This window comes from Bombina bombina, chromosome 3 (assembly GCF_027579735.1).
Source record: "Bombina bombina isolate aBomBom1 chromosome 3, aBomBom1.pri, whole genome shotgun sequence".
NCBI classification, from domain to species: Eukaryota; Metazoa; Chordata; class Amphibia; order Anura; family Bombinatoridae; genus Bombina; species Bombina bombina.
Genome location: NC_069501.1, coordinates 1,100,130,769 through 1,100,145,205, shown reverse-complemented (window position 1 = coordinate 1,100,145,205; position 14,437 = coordinate 1,100,130,769). Strand labels below are relative to the sequence as shown.

Here is a 14,437-nt window from a genome sequence, read left to right as displayed (position 1 = left end):
AAGGCATTCTTTTGTGCACTATGACTAAGACTATGGAGAGAGGGATTAAGCGTGGTTGTGATATTTTAAGTCCGAAAGTTAGTGATAAAAAATGTATGCGCCACTTGTACTCTAGCCCTGTATTGGGTTGTGGTTTCAGTTATCAGAAACAGCTATTTCATATAAAACAATATACCTAAAGGTACAATTCTCCAAACATTTTAAACTCTGCAGTTGGTATAGCAAGTCATTTTTGACTTGCTAAACACATTATGGACGTATTTACAGTACACTGTCACTTACAGTATTTCTAGATTTTCCTACTGCAATTACTTCAGTAAATTTAAATAATCTGAGTTGAGATTGTAAAGCATTTTGCTGCTGCATTTAGTAAAAAAAAAAAAGTTTATTTTTCACCTTTAAGTTATTTTCTATTTGTTCACTTTGCTCTAATAGATTTCTTGTCTTTTTAACTAATTTTTTGTTGTTGTTGTAAATATTTCGGCTTAAAGGGACATTAAACCCACATTTTTTCTTCCATGATTCAGATAGAGCATGCAATTTTATGCAACTTTCTAACTTACTCCTATTATCAATTTTTATTTCCTCCCTTGCTATCTTTAGTTAAAAAGCAGGAATGTAAGCTTAGGAGCCGGCCCATTTTAGGTTGAGCACCCTGAAAAGCACTTGCTTATTGGTGGCTACATTTAGCCACCAATCAGAAGCACTTCCTAGGTGCTGAACCAACAATGGGCTGGCTCCTAAGCTTTACATTCCTGCTTTTCATATAAAGATAGGAGGAAGAAAAATAATAGGAAAAAATTAGAAAATTGCTTAAAATTACATGCTCTATCTGAATAATTAAAGGGAAAAAAATTGGGTTTAGTTTAGTATCCTTTTAATTTATAGTTTTGAATGTCAATTCTGTAACAAATTCCATCATTTATATCTCTGACATTGATATTACATTAAAGTTAAAGATATGTTACAAAAAAAAAACAAAGCTTTAAATATTTTTTAAAAAAATTCTTTATTATCAACATAGTGAAAATGTAGCATTTCCAAATTCTATTTTAGGAAATAATTATACTAAACAAAACAATGCAGCGTAGCTACATAGTTAGAAATACCTTGGCAGAGTCAGATACATTGTCCCAATAAGGAGAAGGAAAATCCACCTGGCCCATTAAAATTTGATCAAAAAGTACTTCCTGATCATCTCCGCTTCTAAAGAAAAAACACAAATAAAATATCTGATTACACTGCAGGCATTATTTGTGAAGAAATAATAAGATTGTATCATAATTTTAATACTTCCATCATTTATAATACTTCCAAAGAGCATGATAAGAACGTTAGTTTTTTAAATAGGCTGGGAAGTCTAGATAATGAAAGGTCATAGTACCTTAGCCATTATTCTCTACAGCAGCAAGCTTTTTGCCTAGGGTACTTCAGCCTCTGATTGGCTGTAGTAATTGCATACAAAAAAATAGGCGTTACATAGAGACTGAATGAATAGTATGAATATTTTCAATGGTTCCCTATTTTACAGTCCTCCAAAATTTTGTGAAGTCATTAATTATTTAATAGAGCATGTATGTATTTGTATCTTTATATGCATCAGGCATTAGGCTAAACATTATAACAGATCCGCATAAAAAATAAATGAAAAACATAAAACATTAAACAACTTTTTAATTTACTTCTATTCTCAAATTTGCATTGTTTGTCTTGATATCCTTTGTTAAAGGAGCAGCAAAGCATTACTGGGAGATAGCTGAAGACAGCATGTAAGCCAATGAGAAGAGGCATATATGTGTAGCTACCAATCACAGCTCCCAGTAGTACATTGCTGCCCCTAAGTCTACCTAGGTATTCTTTTCAACAAAGGATAGCAAAAGAAGCAAAGCAAATTTTATGATAGAAGTAAATTGGTTAGTTATTTAAAATTGCATGGTCTATCTGAATCATGAAAGAAGAAAAAAACGTGGCTTCATATCCCTTTAAGACTATCATCTTGTTAGCACAATTTGCTTTGTTTAGTAGTCTATGGATACACTCCTTAAAAAAAAGCCCTTTTAGTATGTAGTATTTTATCTTCTTGCTGTTGCCAATCAAAGAAAATATGAACAACCCACAGAACACAACCAGCAATTACTGTGCAGTGACCTTCCAAAATGTTTGCCAACTGGCATTGGCATTGCCAGGTAGAAGAAGATTAATACTTTACAATAATATAACATCTTCTGTCAACTATAAATGTTACTTAAGTTACTCAAACAAATGTCATATTGAATAATGTAACATAAACTGAATAAATGATTATTTGTGCAACAAACATTGAAAACAATTTAAAATTATTTATTTTTCACTTTATATTCACTTATATTTTAGCTGGGTGGTCAGTAAAATCAGCTGGGTGGTGTGCCTATTAAATAAATCCAAGGGAGAACACTGCTGCACATCATGTAATAAGAACAGGGCTTGGAATTCTATGCATTGCACTCAATCATCTCTCTGTATGGGGGGGGGGGGGCAGTTTTAAAACTGTAATGTTCAGATTTAAATTATACAGAAAACAGACAACATAAATAAAGTACATTTTAAAGTTTGTTCATTATGCATAATTAAACAATTGAATGGCAGATTTCCCTTTAAAAATCACAATATTAAAGAGAAAGCTTAACATACCCACGGAAAGGGGGGAATCCGCACAACAGGATATAAGTGATCACACCGGCCGCCCAGATATCAACCTTCAAGCCATACCTTAAAATATTTAAAAGATGCACATTGACAATTGATAACATTGATTATAATAACTACTGTATATAATACTCTTTGTGTTACATAATAGTCTAGAAACTGAGAATTGAACTAAGCTGGAACGAAATTCAAGTAATTCAGGATAAAATAGAAACAGTTAACATAGCTTAGCATTTAGCTTGTTTCAACCAGAGAAAGATGTATTTAATCACTTCATTGCTCTACTGCAACAGAGTATGGGTAAAGACATGCAAATAGGAGTTACAACATGTTTTTGCATTTAAATCCATGTGAAAATTGACTTCTTTATATAGGTGCAAAGCTGTACACACCAGGTTAAAAAGAAAAGTACTTTACCCAGAATCCCATGCTGAAGTAGAAACATACTATGCTGAACAATTTTTGTGGCAAATTAAGGCACAGCTGATCTTAAAAAATAAATCAATTTAAAAAATGTGTGTACTGCTGCTAGCTTGTAGTAGTAGCACTATCTACTATTTTAACTGAATTCGCCCCTTTACAAAAAACAAATCAGGAATGTTAGTAATATTTTAGATGGAGTTTGATTCATCAGTTGTAATGAAAACTTACTTTTTAATATACAGTAGATATGAAATTCAAATATCTCTCTCTCTTCTCTCCTATCTATCTATCTATCTATCTATCTATCTAAGTATCTATCTATATATCATCTATCTACGGTGTCTATCTCTCTCTCTTTCTTTCTCTCTCTCTCTCTCTCTCTCTCTGTCTCTCTTTCGCTCTCTCTATTTCATAGGATCAAATAATGTTTATTTTAAGACCATTATTTATTTTCTTACATTTTGTTTGCTTGTTATCAATGTCTATATACAACACAAAATATAATACTTCCACAGCTTTTCACATACATTTTTCATAGTAAAACAAGTTTAACATTAGGAAGCATTAAAAAAGGAAAATCCGAACATGATTACAACAATTTGGGTAAACTGATTTTGATGGCCAATTTGTATTAATTATTTGCTATTATCCATTACAGTTAATCATTACTTCCCTCAAAATCAAATAAGAAGGCAACTCCTAATAAATTAGTGGAAAATACTATTAATTCTGATTTGTTTCCTTATTATTTGTCAACACTGACAGAGCATGTAACTTTTAAAAAGTCTCCAGTTTACTTTTGTTAACTAATTTGCTTTGCTCTTCTGGTATCCTTTGTTGAAAAGCATACTTAGGTAGGCTCGGGAACAGCTATACACTACTTGGAGCTAGCTGCTAAATAGTGGCAGCACATACATGTAATTTGTTCACTCATTGTGATCAGCTAGCTCCCAGTAGGGCATTGTTGCTCCTTCGACAAAGGTTTGAAATGGTATACTCTATCTGAATCATTAAATAAAACTGTTAAAGGTAGGATCTAGTGGTAGCTCTTTCTTATTATGCATCCTCACTGTGTTTATGGGGTAGGTGAACACTCCTTCCTAGCACTGTTCCTTCCTCCTTAGCAACACCCTAGACCACATAACCACACCCCTAACCAGTTACAGCTGCATCCTCTCCCACAGCCCGCATAGCCCTTCCCTAGACCAACAATGACACATTGTGCCCCCCCCCACTACTAGGCAGACAGAACTCAGATGACTCTGCTCACTGGCCTCCTTGTACGCCCCAAATCCCCAAATGGTTTTAGGTTTTAGAACCATTCATGGTACCAACAGATTTTCCTTAAAGGGCCATAATACCCAAATGTTTAAACACTTGAAAGTGATGCAGCATAGCTGTAAAAAGCTGATTAGAAAATATCACCTGAACATCTCTATGTAAAAAAGAAAGATATTTTACCTCAAAAGTTCCTCAGTAGCCACCTCCCATTGTAAAGGATTTTCTAAGCAGCATTTTAGTGTGTTTGTCCTGGGACATCTGAAGGGACTAGCATCGTGCACTCTCATATTATTTCACCAATCAGGTAAAGGAAGCTTACTATGAAATCTCATGAGAGTTAAGTCAAATCTCATGAGATCACAGTAAGAGTTCATGACCTCAGCACTGCTGATGCTGATTGGCTGCTGTTCATTTCTTCATTTTTTTAAATTTGTTTACCTGCAGCTGGGAGCAGCTGAGTATAACTTTTTACATAGAACTTACTCTGCTGAGCTGTGGAAATTGTGAGGTAAAATATCTTCCTTTTTTACATAAAGATGCTCAGGTGATATTTTCCTGTCAGCTTTTTACAGTTATACTGCATCAGTTTCAAGTGATTAAGCATATGAGTATTATGTCCCTTTAAACTATTTTAGAATTCTGCCACTGTTCCCTCTATTCTACCACTGTTTGCATATGCAGTAATGATATATGCATACCATATTTTTATATTTTTGGTAGAGAGTTATGATTAACACAATGATCATTTGTATCACACACATACATAATATCTATTTTGCCCAATATAATAATTTTACCCAGTTTCTGCAATAATTTCGGGAGCTACATATGTTGGGGTTCCACACACAGTATAAAGAGGTCCATCCACTACAGTTGCAAGGCCAAAATCTCCAAGCTTTAGAGATTTACTGCCATCCTGGTGTTCATAAACCTAGAGAAGTAAATAAAACAACCCATTAAAAACAATATTCGGAAAGCAATTCTCACAATCTGCTATGAACTTTTTGTGCTGACTTTTTTCTATCTCTGAGCATATTGGGTAACGCATTTCATGTTTTATTTATAAATTGATCTCAGTAGAATAGGACATTGTGAGACTTACAGTCATATTCCTATTCTCTTTTTCTCTTGTTTCTCTTTCAATTCATGGCAGATTGTTACTTCTCGTGTCATGGATGTTCCTCAAAAAAATCTGTCTCTTTTTGCAGTATTATTTAGTGACATGATCTCTTTTGTGACATGACTATATATTATTACCACACAGATTAAAGGGACAGTCTACTTGATGCTTCTTTTATATTTAAAAAGATTGATAATGCCTTTACTACCCATTTTCCAGCTTTGCATAACCAACATGTCTATATTAAAGGGAAATTCCGGTCATAATTTAAATGCACATAGATAAATTACATCTTTCAATAGAAACATTTTTGCAATATACATGTGTTGGCAAATATGTTTCTAGTAAAAGTTATCACTGTTTTAGTGTTAAAATTTTTCTCTGCATGTGCATGTGAGGCATAGTTAGATATTCTCAGTTCACCAGCATTTTAAATATTGCAGCTGCTTAGAGGGCCATTGGGGCTTGTATCACATCAGTTAATAATGAATTGAGTCATTACCAGATGATACAAGCACCTTAGGCTCTCTGAGCAAGTGCTGTGTTTAAACTAAAATGCATCCATGTGGATTCCAATTTCCAATTCCAATTTGACCCTTTAATATATTTTATAGTTTGCCAGTTTCTAAGCCCCTGCAGGCTGCCCATTATCTCACTCATTTTATTAGCTTTTCAAATCTTGCTCAACAGCCAGACAGTGCTAGTTCATGTGTGATATGATAATGGCTATGCAAGAACAAGGACTGATTGGCTAAAATGCCAGTTTGTAAAAAGCACTGAGCCAAGGAGCAGTCTACAGAGGCTTAGATACAGGTAATCATAGAGGTAAAAAGTAGATTAATATAGCAATGCCAATGCTGGGGAATGGGTGATAAAGGGATTATCTATATTTTTAAACAATAACAATTTTCAAGTAGACTGAATGCTCACTGGCTGATTAGCAGGACTCCTAGCACTTTATTGGGTGAGAGTGACATACCTCAAGTGAAAAACATCTGAAAATGAATATGGCTCACATTATGTGAGGGTTTAATTTAAGAAACAAACCTTTCCACTTTTTATGGCATGTTTGTTCTAAGAAGCACATCAAAAAGATCTTGTTGCTCAATTATGTCATTTGTATTTGTAACAGCAGCTGCTGCCATGTATTTGAAGGTACATAGCTGTACTGGTATTTCTGCCCTTAGATATCTTATGATTAGTTAGTATACTTTATCTGTTTCACTACGACCCACCATTTTTAACACTGGCATTGCAAATGATGGGAACAGCTTAGATTCCCTGATGTAGGAGATCAATATTGCTTGATGCAAGCACTGACGGAAATGCATCTATGCACACGTCATTATGCTAGACTAAAGGGGAGTGATGCTTTGCCCTGGTCTCACTGACAGTCTATCACTACAGTGCAGAGGATTAAACTGACTGCAAAGCTTACACGTTTCCTTAATCCATATTTTTTTTCACAATAAAGGCTGCTTATAAATTTACTAGCAGATTCCATCTCATCTTATACCCTAAAGGTAAAATACTTTAGACCTCTTGCAAAATAACAATATAGCAGTATTCTAAATATCAACGGTGGTTGAATATTAAATGGAAGATGAGATTTAAAAAATGGACAGAATTATATCAAATTGCATTTAACAAAAACATGTTTTTAAATTTTTTTATAATATTATATAAAAAACATAACAGGACAAATATATTTTAAAACCTTTGCTTAAAGCAAAAAACATTTTGAATTTTGAAACATTAGTTTACATTGTAGTTTGCTGCAACAGATTCATATTCAGCTTTTTTTTCTGATGGATGCTTTTATTTAATTGAGATATTTTTTACATTATAAGTCAAAATGCAATACTATCAAAACTTCAAAGTATATGTTTGCCTATATTATTCCTTATCCATTCCAATTTAGTAATGTAAAAAGAAGCATATGCTAAGCACATTGCAAGAAATGAATACTAAACAAAACAATTTCCTCTTATCATATAAGCATATAAACCTAAAGTAAAATATAATCAGAATAAAGTCATCACAGAGATCTTGGTTACTTACCATTTAAAAATGTCTCTGCTTGCAAAAAGTTGAAATCAATTAAGAAGTGTGGTCTTTTAAAAGAGGGTATTTCATAATGTGTTATGCCTAGATTTAGAGTTTGGCGTTAGCCGTCAAAACCAGCGTTAGGGGCTCCTAACGCCGGTTTTGGTCTACCGCTGGTATTTAGAGTCAGTCAGGAAAGGGTCTAACGCTCACTTTCCAGCCGCAACTTTTCCATACCGCAGATCCCCCTACGCCATTTGCGTATCCTATCTTTTCAATGGGATCTTTCTAACGCCGGTATTTAGAGTCGTGGCTGAAGTGAGCGTTAGAAATCTAACGACAAAACTCCAGCCGCAGCAAAAAGCCAGGAGTTAAGAGCTTTCTGGGCTAACGCCGGTTCATAAAGCTCTTAACTACTGTGCTCTAAAGTACACTAACAACCATAAACTACCTACGTACCCCTAAACCGAGGCCCCCCCACATCGCCGCCACGCTATTAAATTTTTTTAACCCCTAATATGCCGACCGCACACCGCCGCAATCTACGTTATCCCTATGTACCCCTAATCTGCTGCCCCTAACACCGCCGACCCCTACATAATATTTATTAACCCCTAATCTGCCGCCCCCAACGTCGCCGCCACCTACCTACAATTATTAACCCCTAATCTGCCGACCGGACCTCACCGCTACTATAATAAAGTTATTAACCCCTAATCCGCCTCACTCCCGCTTCAATAACCCTATAATAAATAGTATTAACCCCTAATCTGCCCTCCCTAACATCACCGACACCTAACTTCAAGTATTAACCCCTAATCTGCCGACCGGACCCCGCTACTCTATTAAATTTATTAACCTCTAAAGCTAAGTCTAACACTAACACCCCCCTAAATGAAATATAATTTAAATCTAACGAAATAAATTAACTCTTATTAAATAAATTATTCCTATTTAAAGCTAAATACTTACCTGTAAAATAAACCCTAATATAGCTACAATATAAATAATAATTATATTGTAGCTATTTTAGGATTTATATTTATTTTACAGGCAACTTTTTTTTTTAACCAGGTACAATAGCTATAAAATAGTTAATAACTATTTAATAGCTACCTAGTTAAAATAATTACAAAATTACCTGTAAAATAAATCCTAACCTAAGTTACAATTAAACCTAACACTACACTATCAATAAATTAATTAAATAAAATAACTACAATTATCTACAATTAAATCTAACACTACACTATCAATAAATTAATTACATAAAATACCTACAAATAAATACAATTAAATAAACTAACTAAAGTACAAAAAATAAAAAAGAACTAAGTTACAAAAAATAAAATTGTTTTTACAAACATTAGAAAAATATTGCAACAATTTTAAGCTAATTACACCTACTCTAAGCCCCCTAATAAAATAACAAAGCCCCCCAAAATAAAAAAAATGCCCTACCCTATTCTAAAATAAAAATAGAAAAGCTCTTTTACCTTACCAGCCCTGAAAAGGGCCTTTTGCGGGGCATGCCCCAAAGAATTCTGCTCTTTTGCCTGAAAAAACAAACATACAATACCCCCCCAAAATTACAACCCACCACCCACATACCCCTAATCTAACCCAAAACCCCCTTAAATAAACCTAACACTAAGCCCCTGAAGATCTCCCTACCTTGAGTCGTGTTCACCCAGCCAGGCACCGATGGACCAAAAGAACACATCCGGAGCGGCAGAAGTCTTCATCCTATCTGGGCAGAAGAGGAGATCCGGACGGTAGACATCTTCATCCAAGCGGCATCTTCTATCTTCTTCCATCCGACGACGAGCGGCTCCATCTTCAAGACCTCCGGCGCGGATCCATCCTCTTCTTCCGACGTCCTAACACAGAATGAAGGTTCCTTTAAGGGACGTCATCCAAGATGGCGTCCCTTGAATTCCGATTGGCTGATAGGATTCTATCAGCCAATCGGAATTAAGGTAGGAAAATTCTGATTGGCTGATGGAATCAGCCAATCAGATTCAAGTTCAATCCGATTGGCTGATCCAATCAGCCAATCAGATTGAGCTTGCATTCTATTGGCTGATCAATCAAAATTAAAAAAAAAAACCCCAAAAAAATCCCTAGCCTAAACTAAACTACCAATAGCCCTTAAAAGGGCCTTTTGCTGGCCATTGTCCCAAAGAAATCAGCTCTTTTACCTGAAAAAAAATACAAACAACACCCCCAACAGTAAAACCCACCACCCACACAACCAACCCCCCAAATAAAACCCTAACTAAAAAAACCTAAGCTCCCCATTGCCCTAAAAAGGACATTTGTATGGGCATTGCCCTTAAAAGGGCATTTAGCTCTATTGCGGCCCAAACCCTAACCTAAAAATAAAACCCACCCAATAAACCCTTAAAAAAACCTAACACTAACCCCTGAAGATCCAATAGGATCTTCAGGGTTCCAATCAGCCAATAGAATGCAAGCTCAATCCTATTGGCTGATTGGATCAGCCAATAGGATTTTTTCAACCTTAATTCTGATTAGCTGATAGAATTCTATCAGCCAATCAGAATCTAAGGGACGCCATCTTGTTAAAGAAACATTCATTCGGGAAGAAGACTTCGTTAGAAGAGGATGCTCCGTGTCGGATGTCTTAAAGATGGACCTGCTCTGCGCCGGATGGATGAAGATAGAAGAAGACTTCTGCCCGTCTGGAGGACCACTTCTCCTGGCTTGGATGAAGACTTCTCCCGGCTTTATTGAGGACTTCTTGCCGCTTCATTGAAGACTTCTCCCGGCTTCGTTGAGGATGGATGTCAGCTCTTCAAAACTGTAAGTGGATCTTCAGGGGTTAGTGTTAGGTTAGGTTTTTTTAAGGGTTTATTGGGTTGGTTTTATTTTTAGGTTAGGGTTTGGGCCGCAATATAGCTAAATGCCCTTTTAACGGCAATACCCATACAAATGCCCTTTTCAAGGCAATGGGGAGCTTAGGTTTTTTTAGTTAGGGTTTTATTTGGTGGGTTGGTTGTGTGGGTGGTGGGTTTTACTATTGGGGGGTGTTTTATTTATTTTTTAGGTAAAAGAGCTGATTTCTTTGGGGCAATGCCCTGCAAAAGGCCCTTTTAAGGGCTATTGGTAGTTTAGTTTAGGCTAGGGTTTTTTTATTTTGGGAGGGGGGCTTTTTTGATTTTGATAGGGCTATTAGATTGGGTGTAATTAGTTTAAATATCTTGTAATTTGTTTTTTATTTTGTGTAATTTAGTGTTTGTTTGTTTTTGTAATTTAGGTATTTGTATTTAATTTAGTTAATAGTATTTAATTTAGGTAATTTTTTTAATTGTACTGTAAGGTTAGGTGTTAGTGTAATACAGGTTAGGTTTTATTTTACAGGTAAATTTGTATTTATTTTAGCTAGGTAGTTAGTAAATAGTTAATAACTATTTATTAACTAGTCTACCTAGTTAAAATAAATACAAACTTGCCTGTAAAATAAAAATAAACCCTAAGCTACCTACAATGTAACTGTTAGTTATATTGTAGCTAGCTTAGGGTTTATTTTACAGGTAAGTATTTAGTTTTAAATAGGATTTATTTAGTTAATGATAAGAATTTTTATTTAGATTTATTTTAATTATATTTAAGTTAGGGGGTGTTAGGGTTAGGGTTAGACTTAGGTTTAGGGGTTAATAATTTTATTTTAGTGTTTGCAATGCGGGAGGGCCTCGGTTTAGGGGTTAATAGGTAGTTTATGGGTGTTAGTGTACTTTTTAGCACTTTAGTTATGAGTTTTATGCTACGGCTTTGTAGTGTAAAACTCATAACTACTGACTTTAGAATGCGTTACGAATCTTGCGGGATAGGCTGTACCGCTCACTTTTTCGCCTAAAAAAAAAAGCTTGTAATACCGGTGCAATGGAAGTCCCATTGAAAAAAGACTTTACAAAAATTGCCTAAGTTCATTTGCGGTACAGCCAAAAAAGTGTGCGGGACAGCTGTACCTACAAGACTCATAATAGCAGCGGTAGTAAAAAAGCAGCGTTATGAGGCTTAATGCTGCTTTTTTACTCATAACGCAAAACTCGTAATCTAGCCGAGAGTTATTTGATTTGTATTAAGCATGTTTTAAAACACACCGGTTTTCCCCTCTATACTTCCCCCTCCATTATAAACTTTTACATAGCAGAGAGCTCCCATTATTTGTATGGGAGACATCTTGTCACTTGCAAAGGCAGCCCCTTTTTTATAGAATTCCATGAGGGCTGTCCCTGCAAGTGTTGGCATGGAAATCCACGTCTTAACATGCATTTTAGAAAGCCTATCTATCCATCTATCTGCTCCAATGTTGTGTTTGATAGACAGATAGATAGATAGATAAATAGATAGATTGAAAGTTAGATAGATAGAGCCACTGTAATATATATATATATATATATAAAATATATATACAATATATATATATATATATATATATATATATATATATATATATATATATATATATAAAAGGTTAGGTGTTAGTGTAACCCAGGTTAGGTTTTATTTTACAGGTAAATTTGTATTTATTTTAGCTAGGTAGTTAGTAAATAGTTAATAACTATTTAGTAACTATTCTACCTAGTTAAAATAAATACAAACTTGCCTGTAAAATAAAAATAAACCCTAAGCTAGCTACAATGTAACTATTAGTTATATTGTAGATAGCTTAGGGTTTATTTTACAGGTAAGTATTTAGTTTTAAATAGGAATTATTTAGTTAATGATAGGAATTTTTAGTTAGATTTCTTTTAATAATATTTAAGGTAGGAGGTGTTAGGGTTAGACTTAGGTTTAGGGGTTAATAAATTTAGTATAGTGGCGGCGACGTTGGGGGCGGCAGATTAGGGGTTAATAAGTGTAGGTAGGTTGCGGCGACATTGGGGGTGGGATGATTCAGATAGAGAATACAATGTTTGAAAGTGTCCAATTTACGTCTATTATCACATTTATTTCATTCTTATGTTATTCTTTGTTGAAGAGATACCTAGATAGGTAGCGTGCACATGCCTGAAGCAATACATGACAGGAAATAGGGCTGCCATCTAGTACTCCTGCTAATGTATAATATTGTTGCAAAACTGCTGCTATATAGTCTTGAGCTTACATTTCTGCTTTTTAACAAAGGATAACAAGACAACGAAGAAAATTTGATAATAGAAGTAAATTAGAAGGTTATTTAAAATGTTATGTTCTATCTAAATCATGAAAGAAAAGTTTTGGGTTTATTGTCCCTTTAACAATACTGTTTTTTCCTGCATATTTTTGTGTAAATAGTTCAATTATTTGTTTTATAATATTTTAAAATGACAAATTTCCTTGTGCACTTTTGTAAGGTATGCATCTCCTTCCCATACGAGAGTGCAGTATACGTCTCCTTAGCGATACACCCTGTTTTCAGGGTAAACAGTGGCTTTAGAACATTCCACCAGGGAAATAGGACTGGTGAGCATTCTTGTAGAATGTCACCAACCCAGGGACCTTTTTAAAATTGCGGCCATAGAGAGATAGATAAATAATAGATATTCTCTGTAATTTGTGTGCTCTTTGCTCTTAAAGGGACATTAACCCCTAACTACATTGTATAAACATAGTATTAAGGTTATTCCCCACCTCCCTCTAGCCATGGGCCCCCATGTTAAAATCTTTCACCACATTCCAGTTCTGATGTCTTTGCACATGTGCAGCAACTCTCCTAATACCTGCAGTGTAGGTTAGGTTCCAAAATGGTGGCACCCGTAATTAGAGGGAGGGGCATGAAATGTATGTAGTGTTTAGCGTCCGTTTAAAGCATATTGTATCATAGATGTTTCACACAATACTTGGCATGCAAGAGTTTACTCTGTTCCTTTAATAAAAAAACAAAATACAACTGGATCTCATCATAAAATGCAGACTCAATAGTGGCTAGGGTTTTACTTGTCTGTATCAGTGCCAAAAGAGGATGTCTGTATCAATGACACTTTAAAAATGCAATTAAAATTCTTTTGGAACCGCAACTAGTTAAACACATCTGCACAAAGAAAATAAATGCTTTCCATGAAATTCTCTTTGAAAGACTTTTAATAAAAACATTAGTGTGTTAGAGTTCCCTGCTATTACAATTATTTTAAACATGTGAGACTGCTGTTGCACATTGCAAGCTTTTGGAAGGAAGTGAGTTCTTTTGTTGTGGAAACCAGCAACATGTTTATAATTATTACTTTGGAAAATATTTGCAAGAGACTGCAATTGTCTGACTTCTAGGCAATAAAATTGAGCCAGACACATGATTTATCAGCTTGTGCAAGAGAAACTACACAACTGCCATAATGAAGCTGTATGAACAAGCTAGAGACAGTAAATTCACATTGTTATTATTTACTCACAACACACTATATACAAATCACTTTATAATAGTGGCTCCTGAAGGTTTGTTGCTATGTCCAACCATCAGAGATATTCTGACTCCAACCTGTGCTATACAGACACCACTGTTATAACCCATTAACCTTAATTTCAACACCACTCTGTCACAACTACATTTAAAGGGACATGAAACCACAATTTTTTCTTTCAAGATTCAGATAGTGCATACTATTTTAATCAACTTTCAAATGTATTTCTATTATCTAATAAGCTTAGTTCTCTTGGCATTCTTTGTTGAAATGCATACCTAGGTGGGCTCAGAATCTAGCTGTTGATTGGTGGCTACACATACATGCTTCTCTTCATTGGCTTACCAATGTGCTTTGCTAGCTCCCAGTAGTACATTTGTGCTCCTTCAATAATGGATACCAAGAGAATGAAGCAAAAATGATAATAGAAGTAGATTGGAAAGTTTATTAAAATGTGTGCTTTGTCTGAATTATGAAA

The 14,437-nt window shown here is 34.8% G+C and overlaps 1 protein-coding gene across 1 annotated transcript in view; it reads right to left on the bottom strand.

Annotated features, from left to right (window-relative positions):
• The window catches only part of DCLK1 (doublecortin like kinase 1), a 596,478-nt gene that overhangs the window by 69,678 nt on the left and 512,363 nt on the right, over positions 1-14,437 (bottom strand). The window contains exons 11-13 of the mRNA XM_053708444.1: positions 5,187-5,320; positions 2,671-2,748; positions 1,110-1,206 (exon numbers count right to left, since the gene is read on the bottom strand). Coding sequence (XP_053564419.1) covers positions 1,110-1,206; positions 2,671-2,748; positions 5,187-5,320 — 309 coding nt within the window. The remainder of the gene's footprint in view (positions 1-1,109; positions 1,207-2,670; positions 2,749-5,186; positions 5,321-14,437) is intronic.